Genomic DNA, 17097 nt, shown 5'->3' on the forward strand with positions numbered 1-17097 from the left:
CCATTAAGCACTTGGAATACCTTATAGGGACCCTAGACTTCAATATCTAATTAGGTATAAAAATTTAGTGGTTTTATGAGTTCACTATCTTAACTATTTGCCCAATTGGGTATTTGAGGGCTTAATTAGGGTCGTCTTAAGTTAAAATGGCTTTACCATCAAGTGTTTAGGATATCCTATTAAGGCTTGTAATCCCCAATTGTCAAATGTTTAAATGAGGTGATTTATATTGAATGAATGAGATTCTTTTGATATGTTACTTTGAATTAAAAACAACTGTTAATGAAAGGATACATTCCAATGGAAGAACAGGAAGTGCTAGGGCCTTTTTTCCTCAACCTAGATGACTTCTCCCAATTCAGTGAAATCATATAAAATTGAAATAATGATGAACAAAAGAAAGAATTGAAAATTGAAATGTTGAAATCAAATCTAAAATTTCATTCAAATAACAAAACTAAACAGTTCAATCTTAATGAAAAAAAAAATCCAAGACTAAAAACAAGAGAACCAATCTGAAAATAATGACAATCAAAATTAAAGAATCTAAGTGGAATCAAGATTTCTAAGAACTCCTTCTTTGGATCTTCAATTCTTCTCATGATAAGACTCTAAACTAATGATAAACTAACCCTTTTCAATGGCTGCCTATGGCCCTTTTATATTTTTCCCCAAATTGGCCTAAGTTTTCTCACATGAGAGCCTTTCCTATGCAAGTAAAGGGCTAAAAAATGGGCTAGAATTGGTCCCTCACTTTGGCCTAACCCATTCCCCTTTTTAAAGATAATTAAAAGGCCTCCCATGTGATGCAATCACATGAGTTTAGAGGCTAAAAGGGCAACTGCAAGTGGCGAGGTTGTTGTAGGACCCTTGGTGGTGCCTTCATATGCTGAAACATCTCTCGTGTTTCTCAAATTTATTTATCAAGAAAACAACTTCTAGAAACTATGAAAATTAGTCAAATTTAAGTTTAGAAGGTGATGAATCCAAAAAAACTTGTTTCAACTCAAGTGGACATGTCTAGCTCCTTTAACCACCTCAAAACTTTTTATTGGTTGGATATGATCAAAACTTGAGAATTCCTCACAATTTTGGTTTTTGAACTAAATTCATCCTTCATTCTCACATTTAGGATGTTCTATGAGGATATCAAGATCTCATTATTCAAGAACTATAGCCATAATATAAAATAAAATAAAATAACTCAAAGAAAATATGAGAAAATCCAACATACACAAGATAATATACAATTGCTTAGTTGAAGGGTGTTTTTAATGGTGAAATCAAGTTAAAATGTAATCATTGTCCATATATTTATAAAAATGACATTAATCAATTGATTAAAACATAGTTGCATGTTTTTTTTTTAAAGGTTTTTTCATGAACTAGAGATCTAAGATGAACTTGGAAATCAATATATATATATAAATCAAATTTTTATAGAAAAATCCTTGAAAAATATTTAAAACAATCAACTCTCATAAGATCTAAAAATGAAAACAAGAGAACAAAACCCAAAGTAAAAGTGGGTGTGTGTGTGAACATAGCTAAATCTAAACCCAAACATCTCATAGAAACAATCAAATAAATGTAACCACAAGCAAAGATACCAAGTGGTGCAAGGTCACATCTCATGTGATATCAAAGAGGCTTAAACTAAATAAAAGAAAATAATAGGTGAACCAATGAGTGAAATAAATCCTAAACATAAACAATTAATGATCTGCAACAATCATCCGATCAATGAATACCAACAATCCGTGTGACCTATGCATCACACCAACCAAAAATAATTCTCGTATCTAAGCAAAATGGAAGAAAAAGAGAGAGATAGAGATATGATCATAATCAAGGCATGTAGAAAAAAATAAAGAGAATTGTACATCTCCTCTAAAAAAATGAAGCTTGTTTTTTTCTTCTTACAATGTCGTGTCTCTAGCCTTTCAAGAATTCACCTTTCCTTCTCAATACTTCACCTTACTTCTCAAGACTCTACCTTTCTTGTCAATTTTTTGGAAGTCGTGCTCTTTAGTGAAATGAATCATCTATCTTTAAACCCTCAAATGGCAATTGTAAGTTTCTCTCTCAATGGTGACCATATTCTCAAGAATCCTTTCCAATTCTCAATGGTGTGATCCTTTCTCAATGGCAATCGTTTCTTTATCTTTTTAACTTCTCAATGGTTGCCACAAGCCTCTATTTTTTTAACTCTCCAATGGCAGTTGCAAGCATTCCCTCAATGGCATGAACTTAATCTCTATGGCTTGAATATACAAGAGAATCCCCCTTTCCTCAAACTCTCAAAATGGTCTCTCTAAACCTTTCTCTCTAAGCCATTTTCATGCTCTCCAAGAGTCCTCTCTATCTCATACTCTTAATATGGCATGAATAATACCTTCCCAAGAAAGTATGCTCTTCCTAAAATTTCCAAAGTCGCGAGTCTCTAAAATTTCCATGTTTTTTCTTATTTCTCTTCCCTATGCATATACCGAAAAAATCATTCTTAATCTAAAAATTATCCTCAAAATCATTCTTAATCTAATAATTATCCTCAAAATCATTCTTAATATAATAATTATCCTCAAAAATCATTCTTAATCTAATAATTATCTTAAAAAATTATCCAAAAATGAGTCTTACCTTTCTCAAAATCTCCTTACTGTGAACCTCTTTCAAAAGGGAGTCCTAACTTTCCTAAATATCTATTAATGGTGTCAACCAAAGAGTCCTCCTATCTATGGCAAGGTCTCCAATGTTGTTGATTAGAGCCAAAAATATGTGCTCTAATGACACATATTCAATATGATTTGTGCACCAAAGAACACTTAAATCACTCAACTTGACCTAAATCGATGCAAGGGCCTTAGTTATGAGTTTAACTTTTATTTTGGAGATTTATCTTAGGTTTAAGAGAAGAAAATGATGCAAGTTGAATCCATTTTAGATCTTGAAAGATTAAGAGGTTAAATGAGAAATTGAGCGAGATAAGACTCGTGGAATTTGAGAAAATGAAATATGAGGATGTCATGAGTTTGGGATATGAGGATTGATCGTTATGAAGTAAAAAAGAAGGCACACAAACATGGACAATGAGGCATGAAGCAATTTCATGAACTTTGGAACTCAAAATCTGATGGTAATATGTATTCTTATTTTGAGACAAAATTTGGAGCTCTTCCTGAATTCTATTTGGGGAAAACTATATATCATTTCGAAGATTTGGAAGTTAAGAATCTAACTCTTTAAACAATATGAAAATTGGATTTGAAATAAGGAAGTTATGTACATTTGAAACAGACTGGTCAGAGAAGAATGTTGAGTTTGAAATTCACTGTGCATTTCGAACTCATCCCCTTGATTTCAAATTGGACCTCCTTCTTCCACTTATGAGTTTGAAATTGACTTGGAACTCACCTAAATTTTGAACTCAGCTATTAGTGATCGAGTTTGAGCCTTGAGACACATCGAAATGAGTTCTAAATGCCTTAATCCAATTCTAAATGCCTCATTTAGAACTTGCAATTTTTGAAGTTTTTTAGGTTGTTTATGACTTTTCCTTATAATAAGTGGCTAATGAGAGTGTGCCACATGTTAGGTCATTGATGATACTATATAAATTCTCTTAATTATAGGGTTTAAAGATCTTCCAAGTGTTTAACATTTTTATGGGGGAGGAAGACGAGAACTTCAATTTTAAAATTTGAGAATATAAATTTTTTATGTAGACAATCTCTTATTACATTAAGCATTCAATTAAGAAATAAATATTTTTGGAATATCTCAAAGAAGATAATTTATTCATCAAGGTAATTACTGAAGTTTTAAAAATGATCTTATTTATTTCAAAATATTAAGTGGGCAAGGGTAAAAAACAATCACATAGCCTCTAATATCAAGTTCATCTTGATCACATGTCCTTTAGATCATCCAAGGAACCCATTGTGTAGACCCTTCATTTTATCCTAATAGCATATCTCTATTTTCTTTTACTTCTCATTGCCTTATAGTCATCCCATGGTGGTTCATTATCACTCATTTGGTACTATTTTTGAGCCATCTTTGGAGATTCATTATCGAGGGATTTTTTATGGATCCCAAATATGACCTTAGTTGCATTCTTAGTCTAGTTCACTTAGTTGTATTTTAGGTTTAGTTCACTTGGTTGCATTCTAGATTTACTTCACTTTGGCGATGTTTGTTTTTTAGCTTAATAGAAAAAGGCAAAATATTTGGTTTTTTCTATTCAACTAACATAACTAAAATGAACTCGTTATCAATAAGTTTAGTTTAGTTATGCTAATTGATATGAACAAGTTACTTTTAGCCGAATAGAAAAAGTCAAATATTTTGGCTTTTCTTATTCAGTCAAAAATCAAACACCACCTTAATCTAGCTTGGTTGCATTTTAGGTTTAGTTCACTTAGTTGTCTTTTAGGAAAATTCTTAGTTACACTTTAGTTTAGTTACATCTAGATGCATTTTAATTCATTCTATTTAGGTGCACTTTAGGATAGTTCATCTAGATGCATTTTAGGAAAATTTCTTAGTTGTACTTTAGGTTAGGATTTCATGTCACCTTGCATGACATGTGCATGGGGGTTGATGGAGAAAAATAATCGAAGAATGAGATTTTGGGACTCATTGGAAGGTATGCACAACTATTGGGAGAGGATAAGGAAGATTTTAAGATTTAGTGGACTCCTTGGAAATATTTTGCACAGTTATGGGAGAAAATAAGGAAGAAGACTTTGAGATTGACCATTAAGATTGAGACACGGTTGATCGATCTTCTCTGTTGTCCAAAATACTAAGCCTTTTTATATGGCAACTCTAGTCAAGAAAAACCAAAGAAAGGGCAACTACGACTTTTTTAGTACTTTGAGTATCGTCCATAGGGACTAACTTATGGAATTTGTCAATACTATGATAAATGAATCACTTTTATTTGAATCCTAAAATGAAAAACAAAATGTGAATGAAGTGAAACTAAGTAATTAAACTAAATTAATAACTAAATGATTTTTTATTTTTAATTCAATTGATTCAAGTTTGGGGCTTTCCACAATCCAACTTAAGGAGAGAGAATAAGGGTTTCTTAAGTAGAGTGATCTTAGGGTTTTGGGAACTTTGGTTGTTGGTGATCTTCATAAAAATTCTCTTTCTTCACACAACTCCAATTAATAAATATTTTATGTAGGAAATATTTTTCAAAAAAAAATTATTTTCATCACATTATTAAATCGTTTGGTAATAACCTTGAATGATAAATTACTTCTAATGCAAAATTTTCATAATATTTATTTTCCCAATTATAAACTCAAGTATTATAAGGAAATAAAAAATTTAAGAGATTCTTGAAAATCTTGAGAACTCCTTGTCCATGTAGAGGAACTTTAGTTCTCATATTCAAAAATTCCTCAAAACAATGTTTTTTTTATTCATATGTCTTTCCAATTCAATAAACATTCTTAGACATGGGATCCAATTTTCATAATAATTTATTCCATTAAGCACTACCCAAATTACAACCTTTAGTAATTTCTTAATGGATAAAATATTCTCTATGACAATCTTCCAAAAAGTTTATTTCTTGAAAGGAATTAAATAATCCATTTTGGAAAGTATTTTCAAAATATCTCATTCCCTTTAAATTACTAAAAATTCCAAAATATTTTGGTAACCTTTCTTAAAGTAAACTCTCTATCAAGAGATTTTCCAAATTTTTTATTTATTTCCTAGATTGGAATACTTGTGCTAAATTAAAATTGCTCTTAGTTTCCTTGTCCTTGAGGTTTCCTTAACATAGTCCTTCTTCTCTCAAAGAGGGATAACCTAAAGGATTGGGTGTTATCCTCCTTCTCTTAGGGTGGGAGAGCTTGAAGGATCACCATAGGTGTTGTTCTCTTTCTCTCCAAATGGGAGAGCTTGGAGAACCACGTATCCCATAACAAGTTGAAAGTTTCAAAAGGAGAAACAATTTATAATTAACAACTTCTAATTTAACATATAAACTTAGAAATATATCTTTTCATGAAAATTTATTTTCTATAAGAAAATCCAAAATATTTGATTTCATGTCATACATGTAATAAACAATAATTGCATAAAATAATGTACAAGGAAATAAGAAAGTAAATATTTTCCCATGGCCTTTAGGGATCCTATTGCATAATTGACAATAAATTTGGATAAAATCCAAACAACCAATATTACCACAAATTCCTATAACCAAAGATAAGGTTAGAGAACAAAAAAAAAACCCTTAAAAAACCCTAAATATGCCAAAAACAAAATAGTCATCTATGCTTAAGCGCCCAAAATTTCTAAAAAAACGTCGGAAATAACTTGGAGCATTAGAACGAGTGCTTGATTGCTCGAGCCATTACTAATCTAGTCACTCCAATGTTGTGGCTGCTTAAGCACTAATCTAAATTCTTGAGCATTATAATCTACAACTACACACTTGAGACCTTTCTTCAACTTTTTTTTATCACTTATCCACCGAAAAAACTTATCATTTCGAATAGATTTTACACCATTGATGTCATTGAATGCAAGGAACCTTCAATCTCTACCTTTGGGTCACCATAGACGAAAAAAATTATGATTTTTACAAAGAAGAAAATCCCATGCTCTTCCAAAATGGAGCTTACAATCTGTTTATGAACAAAAATAGTTTTTATAATGTAACATAAAAATCCTATGCTCCTAAACATAGAGCTTACAACTCAATCTAAAGGTAGAAGAAATTCAAACATTCAATCACAATTATAAACATCATATTAACATTCACTCATCTCTTTAACCCATGGGATGAATAAACATACTTTGCAAAAATAAGTGAGCACACCTTAAAATGGATCTAACAGGTAAGACCTTAATCTACTAGTTTTGGGAACTCCGGATTACTCCATTCCTAGGCCCTAAATCATTAAGGTGGATGAAATCCTATCCTAAGCTCTCTAGATCTATCACATAGTGGAAACATGACATTTAAAAAACCATAATAGGTATCATAGATCTAAAAAAAAAGTGTTATACCTTTGATTCGGATGTTCCTAAATTGATTTTTTTTTTTCAGTATAGAAAGCTCCAAATCTGCATATTATCTCATAAACTCAATGATCATCCAGTCAATAACTCTTCCTTGAGTTAAGCATAAAGATAGTGGAGATCTAAGGGTTGGAGGCTAGGGTTTTCTCTTTAAAATGAAGGAAAGGAGTGCAAGATTGAAGCCCTAACCTCTAAGAAGGGTATTTATACGCTTCTTATTGGGATTAAGTGACTTAAGCTGACTATGTGCTTGAGTCACTTAATCTAGCCCAAAAAGGTTGCTAATTGATTATTAACCCAACATAGTTCTAATTAATCAACTAGCCTAGTCCAAAGATATCACTCACTTATCCTTGTGCAACCTTAGGTAATTACCAAAATGCCTTTATGTACATAAGTTAACTAAAAACCTATCAAATCCTCATAAACCATGTCATCAAGGAATATGAGCTCGGGCGAGGACTATTGAGATACATAGGATAATATAGCTTCTTTAGAATCCAATTTTTAAGTTAACTTGACATCCCACTATAGAGAGTCAATTGCACTCTAATATCTTATGTATATTACAACGAAACACTAGGTACTTGGGGTCGTAACCTGCTATCTATTGTATATAGTTTCCTCATGAACTAGTCACCTGTAGTCTAACAAAGTGAAAGATATTAGCCTTTCAAGACTACATTTATCATCCTTGAGTTATAGATCCTCCTATTATATGATCAAATGACATACTCTAACTCATTAAGTGCATGTATCGAATTCCACTAAAGGAATTACTATGGGCCTACAAATTTCATGATCACACATCCTTAGGATCATTCAAAGGGGCACACTATCACAAAGTCCATGAGATATCATGTTGTCTATATTGAAAATACCTATTGCTGCTAGTTTCTATCAATAGTGACCCAATCTATAAAGAATATATGATCACTTTAGGATCTCACTTGTAGGTCAAAGTCACTGCTAACTTCTACACAAGCTCAATATTTTCTCTAGGTTGAGAGACAATATAATGTAACAACTTGGTGAAATCATGACTACCTGATAGCCTTATGTTATGAATCATCGTATAGGTCATGTCTAATGTGTAAACCATACACACTAGTGTACTCATTATGAGAACTCTATCTCAGTGACAAAGAATAGTCATCACTCTAATTAGTAGGTGGTGTACTATAGTCTCAAATAGATTACCTAATTCCACAAACTGACTATAAACAAATCATTTACTTGTAAGAAACCCATGACTTGGATCTTTTGTGTAACTCCTAGTACACCTAAGTCATGCACAATGCAAAAGATGCTAGGCTAGAATGCTTATTAAGTATAATGCATGGAATAAGGATAGATAAAAGTGAAACTAAAATATTGTTAAATGAATAAAAAATTCAAAAACAGTTACATAATGTCATGCTTTTAAGAGTTCTATCATAATAGGAAGCATAGCGGTGTTTTTTTATATTATGTTGGAATGATGTGGGGTCATTTTCATCAATCAAGATCTGGTTATCTACTTAGTTTTGGTTGAGAGATTTGGATAAGGTGCAATATATTTTTGAGATTAAGGTTCTTAGGGACTACTATAATAGGAAAATTTCACTATCTCAATCCACCTATATTGACAAGCTTTTGGTTAAGTATGTGACACAGGATTGTAAGAAAGGTCTCCTATCCTTTAGGAATGGAGTGTCTCTTTCTCGGAATTAGTGTCCTAATACATATGAGGAGAAAGATCCCTTGAAAGTAAAATACCCTATGCCTCTATGGTGGGTAGCCTTATGTATGTGATGCTATGTACTAGATTAGATATTAACTTTTATACATGGATATCAACCCAATCTAGGACTAGAGTATTGGATGACAATTAAGCATATACTTACGTATCTTCAGAGAATGAGAGATTATATGTTGGTGAATCATTGTAATGAGTTGATATCCTTTTAATACACGAATTTGAACTTTTAGTTTGATAAAAACTCTCATAAGTCTATTTCTAAGTTCGTGTTCACTCTAACTGGTGGGGCTATTAGTTGAATAAGTGTGAAACAATTTTTTTATTTTTAAGGAAAAATGAGTATTGTTCTAAATACCACTTGAACAATTACCGAAAGTCCAACAGGGAACACCCAAAGAGAGGGTGAATGGGTGATTTAAAAAAATTTAAAACAATATTTAAAAATTATAACAAACTTTTCTTACTTTAATAGATATTAGGGATATCAAACAAATAAATGGATTATACCTGAAATCTTTAGGTATGTACAAAAATGTAATTTTTAACTTTTCAGGATACCCTATAGTTGGTTAGGGATAAAGATAATATAATTGTCAATATATGAAATATAAATATTAAGATATGTTAGGGATAATGATAATCACCAGAAAAACTACCCTAACAAACTCAATAACAATTTTAACAAATCAATCAAAGGATATATTGAGAGAAGTTAAGGATAACAATAATTGGTTATTGGTATAACAACCATAACCTCCAAGATAACCAACCCAACAATCTCAATAACCAATTAACCAATCAATCATAAAGTTTATCAAGATCATCAATCATAATATAAGGAGTAATAAAAAAATATGAAATGAGGCACAAGATTTTTACGTGGAAAACCCTCACAAACTTGTGGAGATAAAAAAAAAAAAAAACCATGAGGTTTAAGACCTACCAATCTAAATCAACCATTTGAAATCGAGTTACACAAATTTACTTGACCTCTTTACCTTAAAGACTTACTCTCTAGTACCTACAACTTGATCCACGTCCATGACGCAATAACTCCCTGTTGCTCCCTAGTCGATCCTTTAGTCCCTTCGAAGGGATTAAAGTCTTCAACCAACAATTCAAATATCCAAATCCTTGAATGAGAGATCGGGAATGGTGTGGCAATAAGGCTTCTCTCAAGGAATCCATCTATAGACTAAGAGGTCTCTAAACTCTTGGATCTCTATGATCTCTAATCTCTTAGCCCAAATCTCTAACCCTCAAAAGATTGTAAAAGAGGTATTTATAGGCAAAAGCCAAAGAGCTAAAGTATTTTAAGTTTCAAAATTAGAGTTTGAGTGAAATTCATCTAAAATTCATTTCTAAACTCAATAAGACTGTCATGACTGCTTGAGCGGATTTAAACCACTTGAGGGCTCTGCTTGAGCGATATTAACCACTTAAGTGGCCCTTGCTACTTTTGAAAAATCATTTTAAAACATTTTAAGTCCAAAAATGATACCAAACCTTTTATATCTCAAATAAGCTTTATATGTTACAAGTCAAACCTTTTTAGATGTACCTGTGACTTTCTAGTTGGATGAATAACAACCCTTAATCTTTAATAGAAAGCAAGTCATTATCTAAAAAGACTTCTATAACCAAACAAAATTACCAACATATAAACAACACTCAATGTCCTAATAGTTAACTCCACTATGGAAGCAAAGTATATTGCAACTTCTAAAGCGACAAAGGAAGTCGTTTGGCCTAGAATTTTCTCATGGGACTTAGGGTAGTTCTCTTGGTTGTACCACCCTTGATACTATTTTATGATAACAATAGGGTGATGACACAGTCTAACGAACTAAGAAACCATCGAAAGGATAAACAAATGGAGAAGAAGTATCACTTGATATATGCGATAGTATTGAGAGGAGTTGTTGCTATGTAGAAAATAGTTTCTACAAAGAGCTTGGAAAATCCTTTCACCAAAACTTTATCCAATAAAGTCTTTAATGGTCATAGGGATAGCATAGGTGTCAAATGTATATCCAACATGCTTTAGGGCTAGTGGGAGATAATTAGGATAGGACCCTTGAAAGCATGACATGATGTAACAAAATAAAGTTTCATTAATAAATTTATTTATCATGATTTTGGTTTCCTCTTTTTATCCTTATTTTCATTAATTATTATTTGAGAATTCATGCTCTTATTAGTTGTATTATACATGACTTGGGTGCATTAGGAGTTGCATAGAAGATCCAAGTCATGTGTTCCTTATAAGATGATGACTGGTTCATAATTAGGTCATCGATTCGGGTAATCAATCTGAAACTATAGTGCACTACTTTCTAATTAGAGGGGTTACACATTGAATAAGACTTACGGTGGATTATGACATTATTTATCAAGCGGATATGATTCACTAAGTTATTATACTACATGAACTCTTAACCTTGAGAGGAGATTAAGTCTGTGATGAAATCAGTAGGAAACTTTCACCTATGGGTGAAACCCTAAAATGGTCATATATTCCTTATGGATTGGGTCACTATTGATTAAGGTAGGTAACAACAGGTAATCATGATAAAAACACTATGATATCTCATGGATTTGATACAAAGTGTCCCTTTGGATTATCCTAATAATATGTGATCACAAAAACTACTATCATAATAATTCCTTAATTAATTGAAAATTGACATGTGTTGTTTGTGAGGCTTAGTATGTTAGTTGATAGCATAATAAGAGGATTTGAAACTCAAAGATTGGAGATGTAATCTTGAGAGGTTGATAACATATATCTCATTAGATTATGGACACCACTTCATAGGGAGTCTGTATACACTAGATGGTAGGTCACAGACTCAACTTTTGTCTTGTTATAGTTTCATAAGATATTGAAGTGTGGTTAAATCTTTATAGTTGAAAGTTGGGCCAACTTTAGAATTAGATTCCGAGGGAGCTGGTATTTTTCAATGGGTCTTAGTGATCCTCACTCAAGCTTATGTTCTATGGTAGCATAATGGGTTCTTTATTCACATGAGTGCATAAGGGCATTTGGTAAAAACATAAGGTTGCACAAGAACTTGTGAATATTATCTTTAGATTGAGTTAATTGATTAATTAGAATCTAATTAGGCTAATTAATTAATTAAGACCTAAGTGGACTAGATTAAGTGATCCAACCCAAGTCACTTAAGCCCATTGGAAGCCCATATAAACCCCATTTAGGAGTTAGGGTCGGGCTTTACTTTTGAGAGTTCATCCTTTCTGTTCGCTCAAAAGAGAGGATAACTTTAGTTACCAACCCTCTAAGAGGATTCCACCCCCTTGAGTGTTAAGAATTCTAGAAGAAAGCTATCGAGCAAAAGACTAGTGATTTGCAAGATCTATGACACCACTAAGATCTCTTCTTTGGATTTGATTTGATTGGGGAACATGCAAATCACATGTATGAATCCTTCTCTCTATATATCTCTATATATCTAAAGTTTTGTTCCCATTGCTTTCGTTGTGTTTAGATCTAGAGAGCCCTAGGACAGAATAGCATGCATGCTAAGGAATCCAAGGCTAGGAGTGGAATAATACAGGGAATTCAAACATTGGGTACTATAAAATTTAAAGTCATTGCACTTAAGGACTCGACAAATGGATGATACGCGAACTAGGCAAGCAAGCTCAATCATGCTTACTATTGCAAGTGAATGGGTTCCATAAAATAGTAATGCGTAGAGAACTACAAGACACCTAGGTATCTTTCTACCCTCCAAAATAAAAAACTCAATAGGGTTGTCCTGGAAAGAAACTTTGACTTAAAAGGAATTACTCAAAAGTTTTGTTATTCACCTTGGTTCTCAATGGATTCTAACTGTCACCAATGACCACCCTATTTATAAAGTGCAATTTGGTTGTAAGATTAGAGTGTGTTAGAGAAGTAAATATTTTGACTTCAATTCAAAAAACATATCTAGATGGGATGTTGTAGAATGAATTCAAAAACATTTTTTGAATTCAATTTAAACCACCCTATGTAAATGTGTAGCTAGAATATACATTTTGAGTACAATTTAAAGAAAAGAATCCGAATGTGGACATTGAAAAAGGATGAAGTTCAAAACCGATTCAAAAACTAACAACCAGAAATACCGTGTGCGCAACCTAATTGGATTATAAGATTTGGGTCTTCATTTCTATCATATATAATATCCAGATCATATTAAAATTATATATAATCTTAAAATCTGTTTTTTTTTTTTTTTTTGTTACCGACCGAAAGTGAAGCAAGGAGAAAGAAGAGATGAAACCAAAACTGAAAGGGACCTTCTATTGTATTGATTCAAATGCAGATCTGTTGAATGTATTTTACAGAAATAAGGAAAAAATTGCAAAACAAATAAGGAAAAACTGCCAAACAGCACCCATCACCCATTTCTATTTCACTCAAAAGATGAAGCTATACATACACCAACTTCAACTTTCATTATCATGTTTTTATCAACTTATATAATATAACGTTGTTTTTATTCACTTTCCATAAATGAAGAAGAAAAATATATGAAGACACATCTTTCAAAAGGTTACAAAAGCAGTGGTTCAATATTTTGTAAAAGATTGTCCATCGTTCAAGACTATTTTTAGTGTCTTCTTCTGCGCATATCCATCTCTTGATTTCAAAGGAAAATTACTCAAGTAGCTAGAGACTCAAATCAAGAGCTCGACTTAATTAATCGTTGATTTTCAACCAGCAAATCAAGTGCCTGTTTCTGTTTTGTTTGGGAAGGTTAATAATACTACCAATCTACTTCAACCTCTCATCAATTCTTTGCAGTTCGGAAAATTGATTACGCTGCCGATGGAATCTAAGTTTCTTCGACTGATTGGCGGACTTCTTCCTCTCACCTTTTTTCCTTTTTTGAGTTGCATGTAACATGCAGATGCCAAGAAACAGCACTCAACAGAGAAGATGAGATGGAAATGAAAAGAAAAACTCAAAATCAAACACTCAGAAAATAGATATTCAAATCTACGTCTCAAAATACAGACTCCATACAATCCAATATAGACCACTCAGCCTCAGAGAGACCCACATCAACAACGACAAAGGAAAGGAAAGGAAAGGAAATAAACCAACATAGACGCTATCATATACTCCAATATCCAAACTCCTCGACCGCAAATCTGAAACGACACTGTTTTAGAGACCCACATATGTCGTCAATTTAAGTACCCTGTTGTCCAGTGTGCTGCTGCCCAAACTGCTCAGCCCTGTCCTTCATCTCCCTTGCCTTGCTTGCCAGCTTCATCCTTGCGCTATCCAGATGATCGGCGCCTGGAGGGTGCCGGCCAGTGACATACCGGAAAATCCATGACAGCACTGTCACGGCGGCGACGCCAAATCCACCGGAGGCCAGAAATCCCAGCACAAGAAAGAACACAGCGATCGCCGCCGGCACCAGAACCGGGCTGAAGATCACAAGCAGAGGGGTGGCGACGGTGAGCGCGATCACCGTTCCGACAAGGGTCAGGCCGGAGAGGACCAGCAACGAACCTCCGGCTGTAGCGGCCGTGGCGGCCTTCACCGCCTGGTAGCTCGGCTGCTGGGGCTGGGGCTGGTGCGGGTGCAGGATGTGGTGCGGCGGTTGGATCTCCGCCATTGAGATGATGGTGATGAGATCGAACAGTTGAGATTGAATCGAAAGGACGAAGATTGAAAATGCAGATGCTGGAGTCCACTGCTTACTATGGTGGTGTACCAGGTGATATATAGGTGGAAGATGTGAAAAGCGAGGGGGCACGTGTTGTAGAGGGCTGTCACGTGTTCTTTCGCTTCTCATGCAGGGGTTGCATGAAAGGAAATTTCTTCTCTTTGTGCCACGTGGTTTTTTGTCGGCTTCTGAAGTTGTCACTTGAGGGGCTGTGATTTTCTGCAGCTGCGTGTGTATTTTTATCATGGAACGCTCCATGAGATATTACATTTATGCAATTTGGGTGTGCTAGGGAAAGAAGGATATTTCTATGGCAAAGATTTAAATTTAATATAAATGACAAAATAGTCCTTCTGACCATTTTCTAATTTTTAAATAATTTTTCAATAATATATAATAGGTCCTTGCCAAATAAAAAATAATTTAAAAAGCTTTCATTTATTTTAAAAATAGAAAATATTGATATTTTCTTCACTTTGTAACTATCTTGTTTTAAAGGTGAAATATAACACTTTATTATTTTGAAAGTAATTTATTTTCGACATGTCTTTCAAAATATGGTTCAAAAAAAGTATGTAACATATTTGTTTTTTTATGTATTTTATTTTTCACTTATTAAAAAGGGAAAATAGTATTTATAAAGATGTGGACGTGGAAAAATCAATAATAGAAGTGCACTACTTGGATGCATCGTCAACCATGACAGTCTCTTAAGACTCGTCACACTCCAACCCATGCACCACATTACAACATAATAAATATGCTTGGATTATTGTGATCATTACCTCATAGCTAGGCTCATCCAGTATAGGGGTGGGTGACCAATAATGAAAATATCAATAATTACGAATATATAAAAAATATTGGAGAAATATCAGTGGATATTTTTTCATAAATATCGGTGGAGCGAAAATTATTCAAAATTCATAAGAATACTGATAAAAACTCTAAAAAAATGATAAAATAAGCAAAAATATATATTTTAAAGTTATTTTGTATGTGTAATTGATATAAATATGATCAAGAAGAAAAACATCCGTAGACAGAGATATATCGGTAGATTTGATTCTTGGATAATTTTAAGAATAATAAATATGAATTTTGGAATTGTATAAAGTTAGAATTGAGTTAAGAAATATTTGATTTTATTGAATAAAAACAATTTATACATAAATATAATACATGTGACATTGCAATAGTCCTTAGTACCAAAATGAAGATCGATGTGGTTCTAACATATTGTTAGATGAAGGGAGTCCATCTTGTTGAAGACAATATTTATTTTAAAATTTTTAAAATACTTTTATTAAAATATGTGTGGACCCCGCATTTCGGCTCATGCGTTTTCCACTCGAATGGCGAGCTCGATTTTGATTTTTGGAAATGATTTCATTGTTTGAAAAAAATGACTTGGAGTCGCCACTCATTTTTGTTTTATTTTTAAAGGGTAAACAAAATAAGAAAGAAAAACCCTAAGTGTGACTCCTTATTTTGGAAAATGTGGTTTGTGAAAAACCGGATCGGGTTCGGGGGTCAGGTTACTTATCGGGAAGGTAAGGTAAAGACTGTAGCACCCCTCTAAGTCCCTAAAGTCGGGTCTCTACTAATAAAATGAAGCTGACGTGGCAATTAATAGGAAAATCAATGGATACTCAAGTCGATTATGTACATATGAGAATCAGAACATGCATAGAGAATGACCAGAATAGGAATGGATGCGTACCTGGGCCATGGATGAGTAATGCGCTATCATAAAAATAAAGTCAGTGCACAATATAGAGCATGAAACATATCACATGCATCACCAAACAGGGATTAAAATTGTTCGAAGGAAAACTGGATTTTTGAAATTCATTTGAGAATTGGAGTCTTAGACATTATTTGAAAATTGGAGTTTTGAAGATTATTTGAAAATTGGATTCTTATGAATTAAATGTAAGAATGAGAATTTTAGAAATTAAATTTGAAAGAAAATTGAGATTTTGAAGAATTATTTGAAAGTTCGGGATTTTTAAGAAAAATTAAGTTACGAAAATTGGGACTTTGAGAGTTAAATTTTGAAAGGGATCAGAATTGTAAGTTATTTGAGGAGTAGAAATTATGAAAGTTGATTTATAAAAATTGAAAATCTTGAAAATCATTTGAAGGCGGACTTTTTAGAAACGAATGAATAAAATGGTAATAATAATAATGATAACAACAAATGAGTAACTGGATAAATACGATAATTGGAATATTGGGAACTGAAAATTAAGCGCGGAGATAGGACAATTGGAATTTCAGATAGCTAAATTTAGAAATCAGAAATTTGAAGAATTTGACTTTAATGATTGAGATTTTAAAGAGAAATAAATAGGTAAACATGGAATAATGTTACTAATTAATCAAAACGATATTGGAACGGATGACAGTGAATAGTGAGATTTGTGAGATTAAAAATTAAATTCGAAATATTCAGATCTTTAAAAGAAACAAATAAATAAATATAGAATAATGTTATTAATTAATCAAAAATGATATTTGGACGGATGAAAGTGAATAGTGAGATTTGTGAGATTAAAAATTAAATTTGAAAATCGGATTCCGACAAAAATGATGTTTGAACGGATG

General features: G+C 32.7%; 1 protein-coding gene across 1 annotated transcript; it reads right to left on the reverse strand.

The window, feature by feature from the left end:
• Positions 1–13784: 13784 nt before the first annotated feature.
• Positions 13785–14462, reverse strand: LOC117934191 (oleosin 1-like). The gene has a single exon (XM_034855831.1). It carries the CDS (start codon positions 14434–14436, stop codon positions 14002–14004), a length of 435 nt encoding a protein of 144 aa, XP_034711722.1. The 5' UTR covers positions 14437–14462; the 3' UTR covers positions 13785–14001.
• Between the last annotated feature and the right edge of the window lie 2635 nt (positions 14463–17097).

The sequence above is a fragment of the Vitis riparia genome, chromosome 16, assembly GCF_004353265.1.
Source record: "Vitis riparia cultivar Riparia Gloire de Montpellier isolate 1030 chromosome 16, EGFV_Vit.rip_1.0, whole genome shotgun sequence".
NCBI lineage: Eukaryota > Viridiplantae > Streptophyta > Magnoliopsida > Vitales > Vitaceae > Vitis > Vitis riparia.

What these genes read in the sequence shown, in the direction of transcription:
- LOC117934191 (XM_034855831.1), bottom strand. Translation starts at nt 14,436, where the DNA reads ATGGCGGAGATCCAACCGCCGCACCACATCCTGCACCCGCACCAGCCC.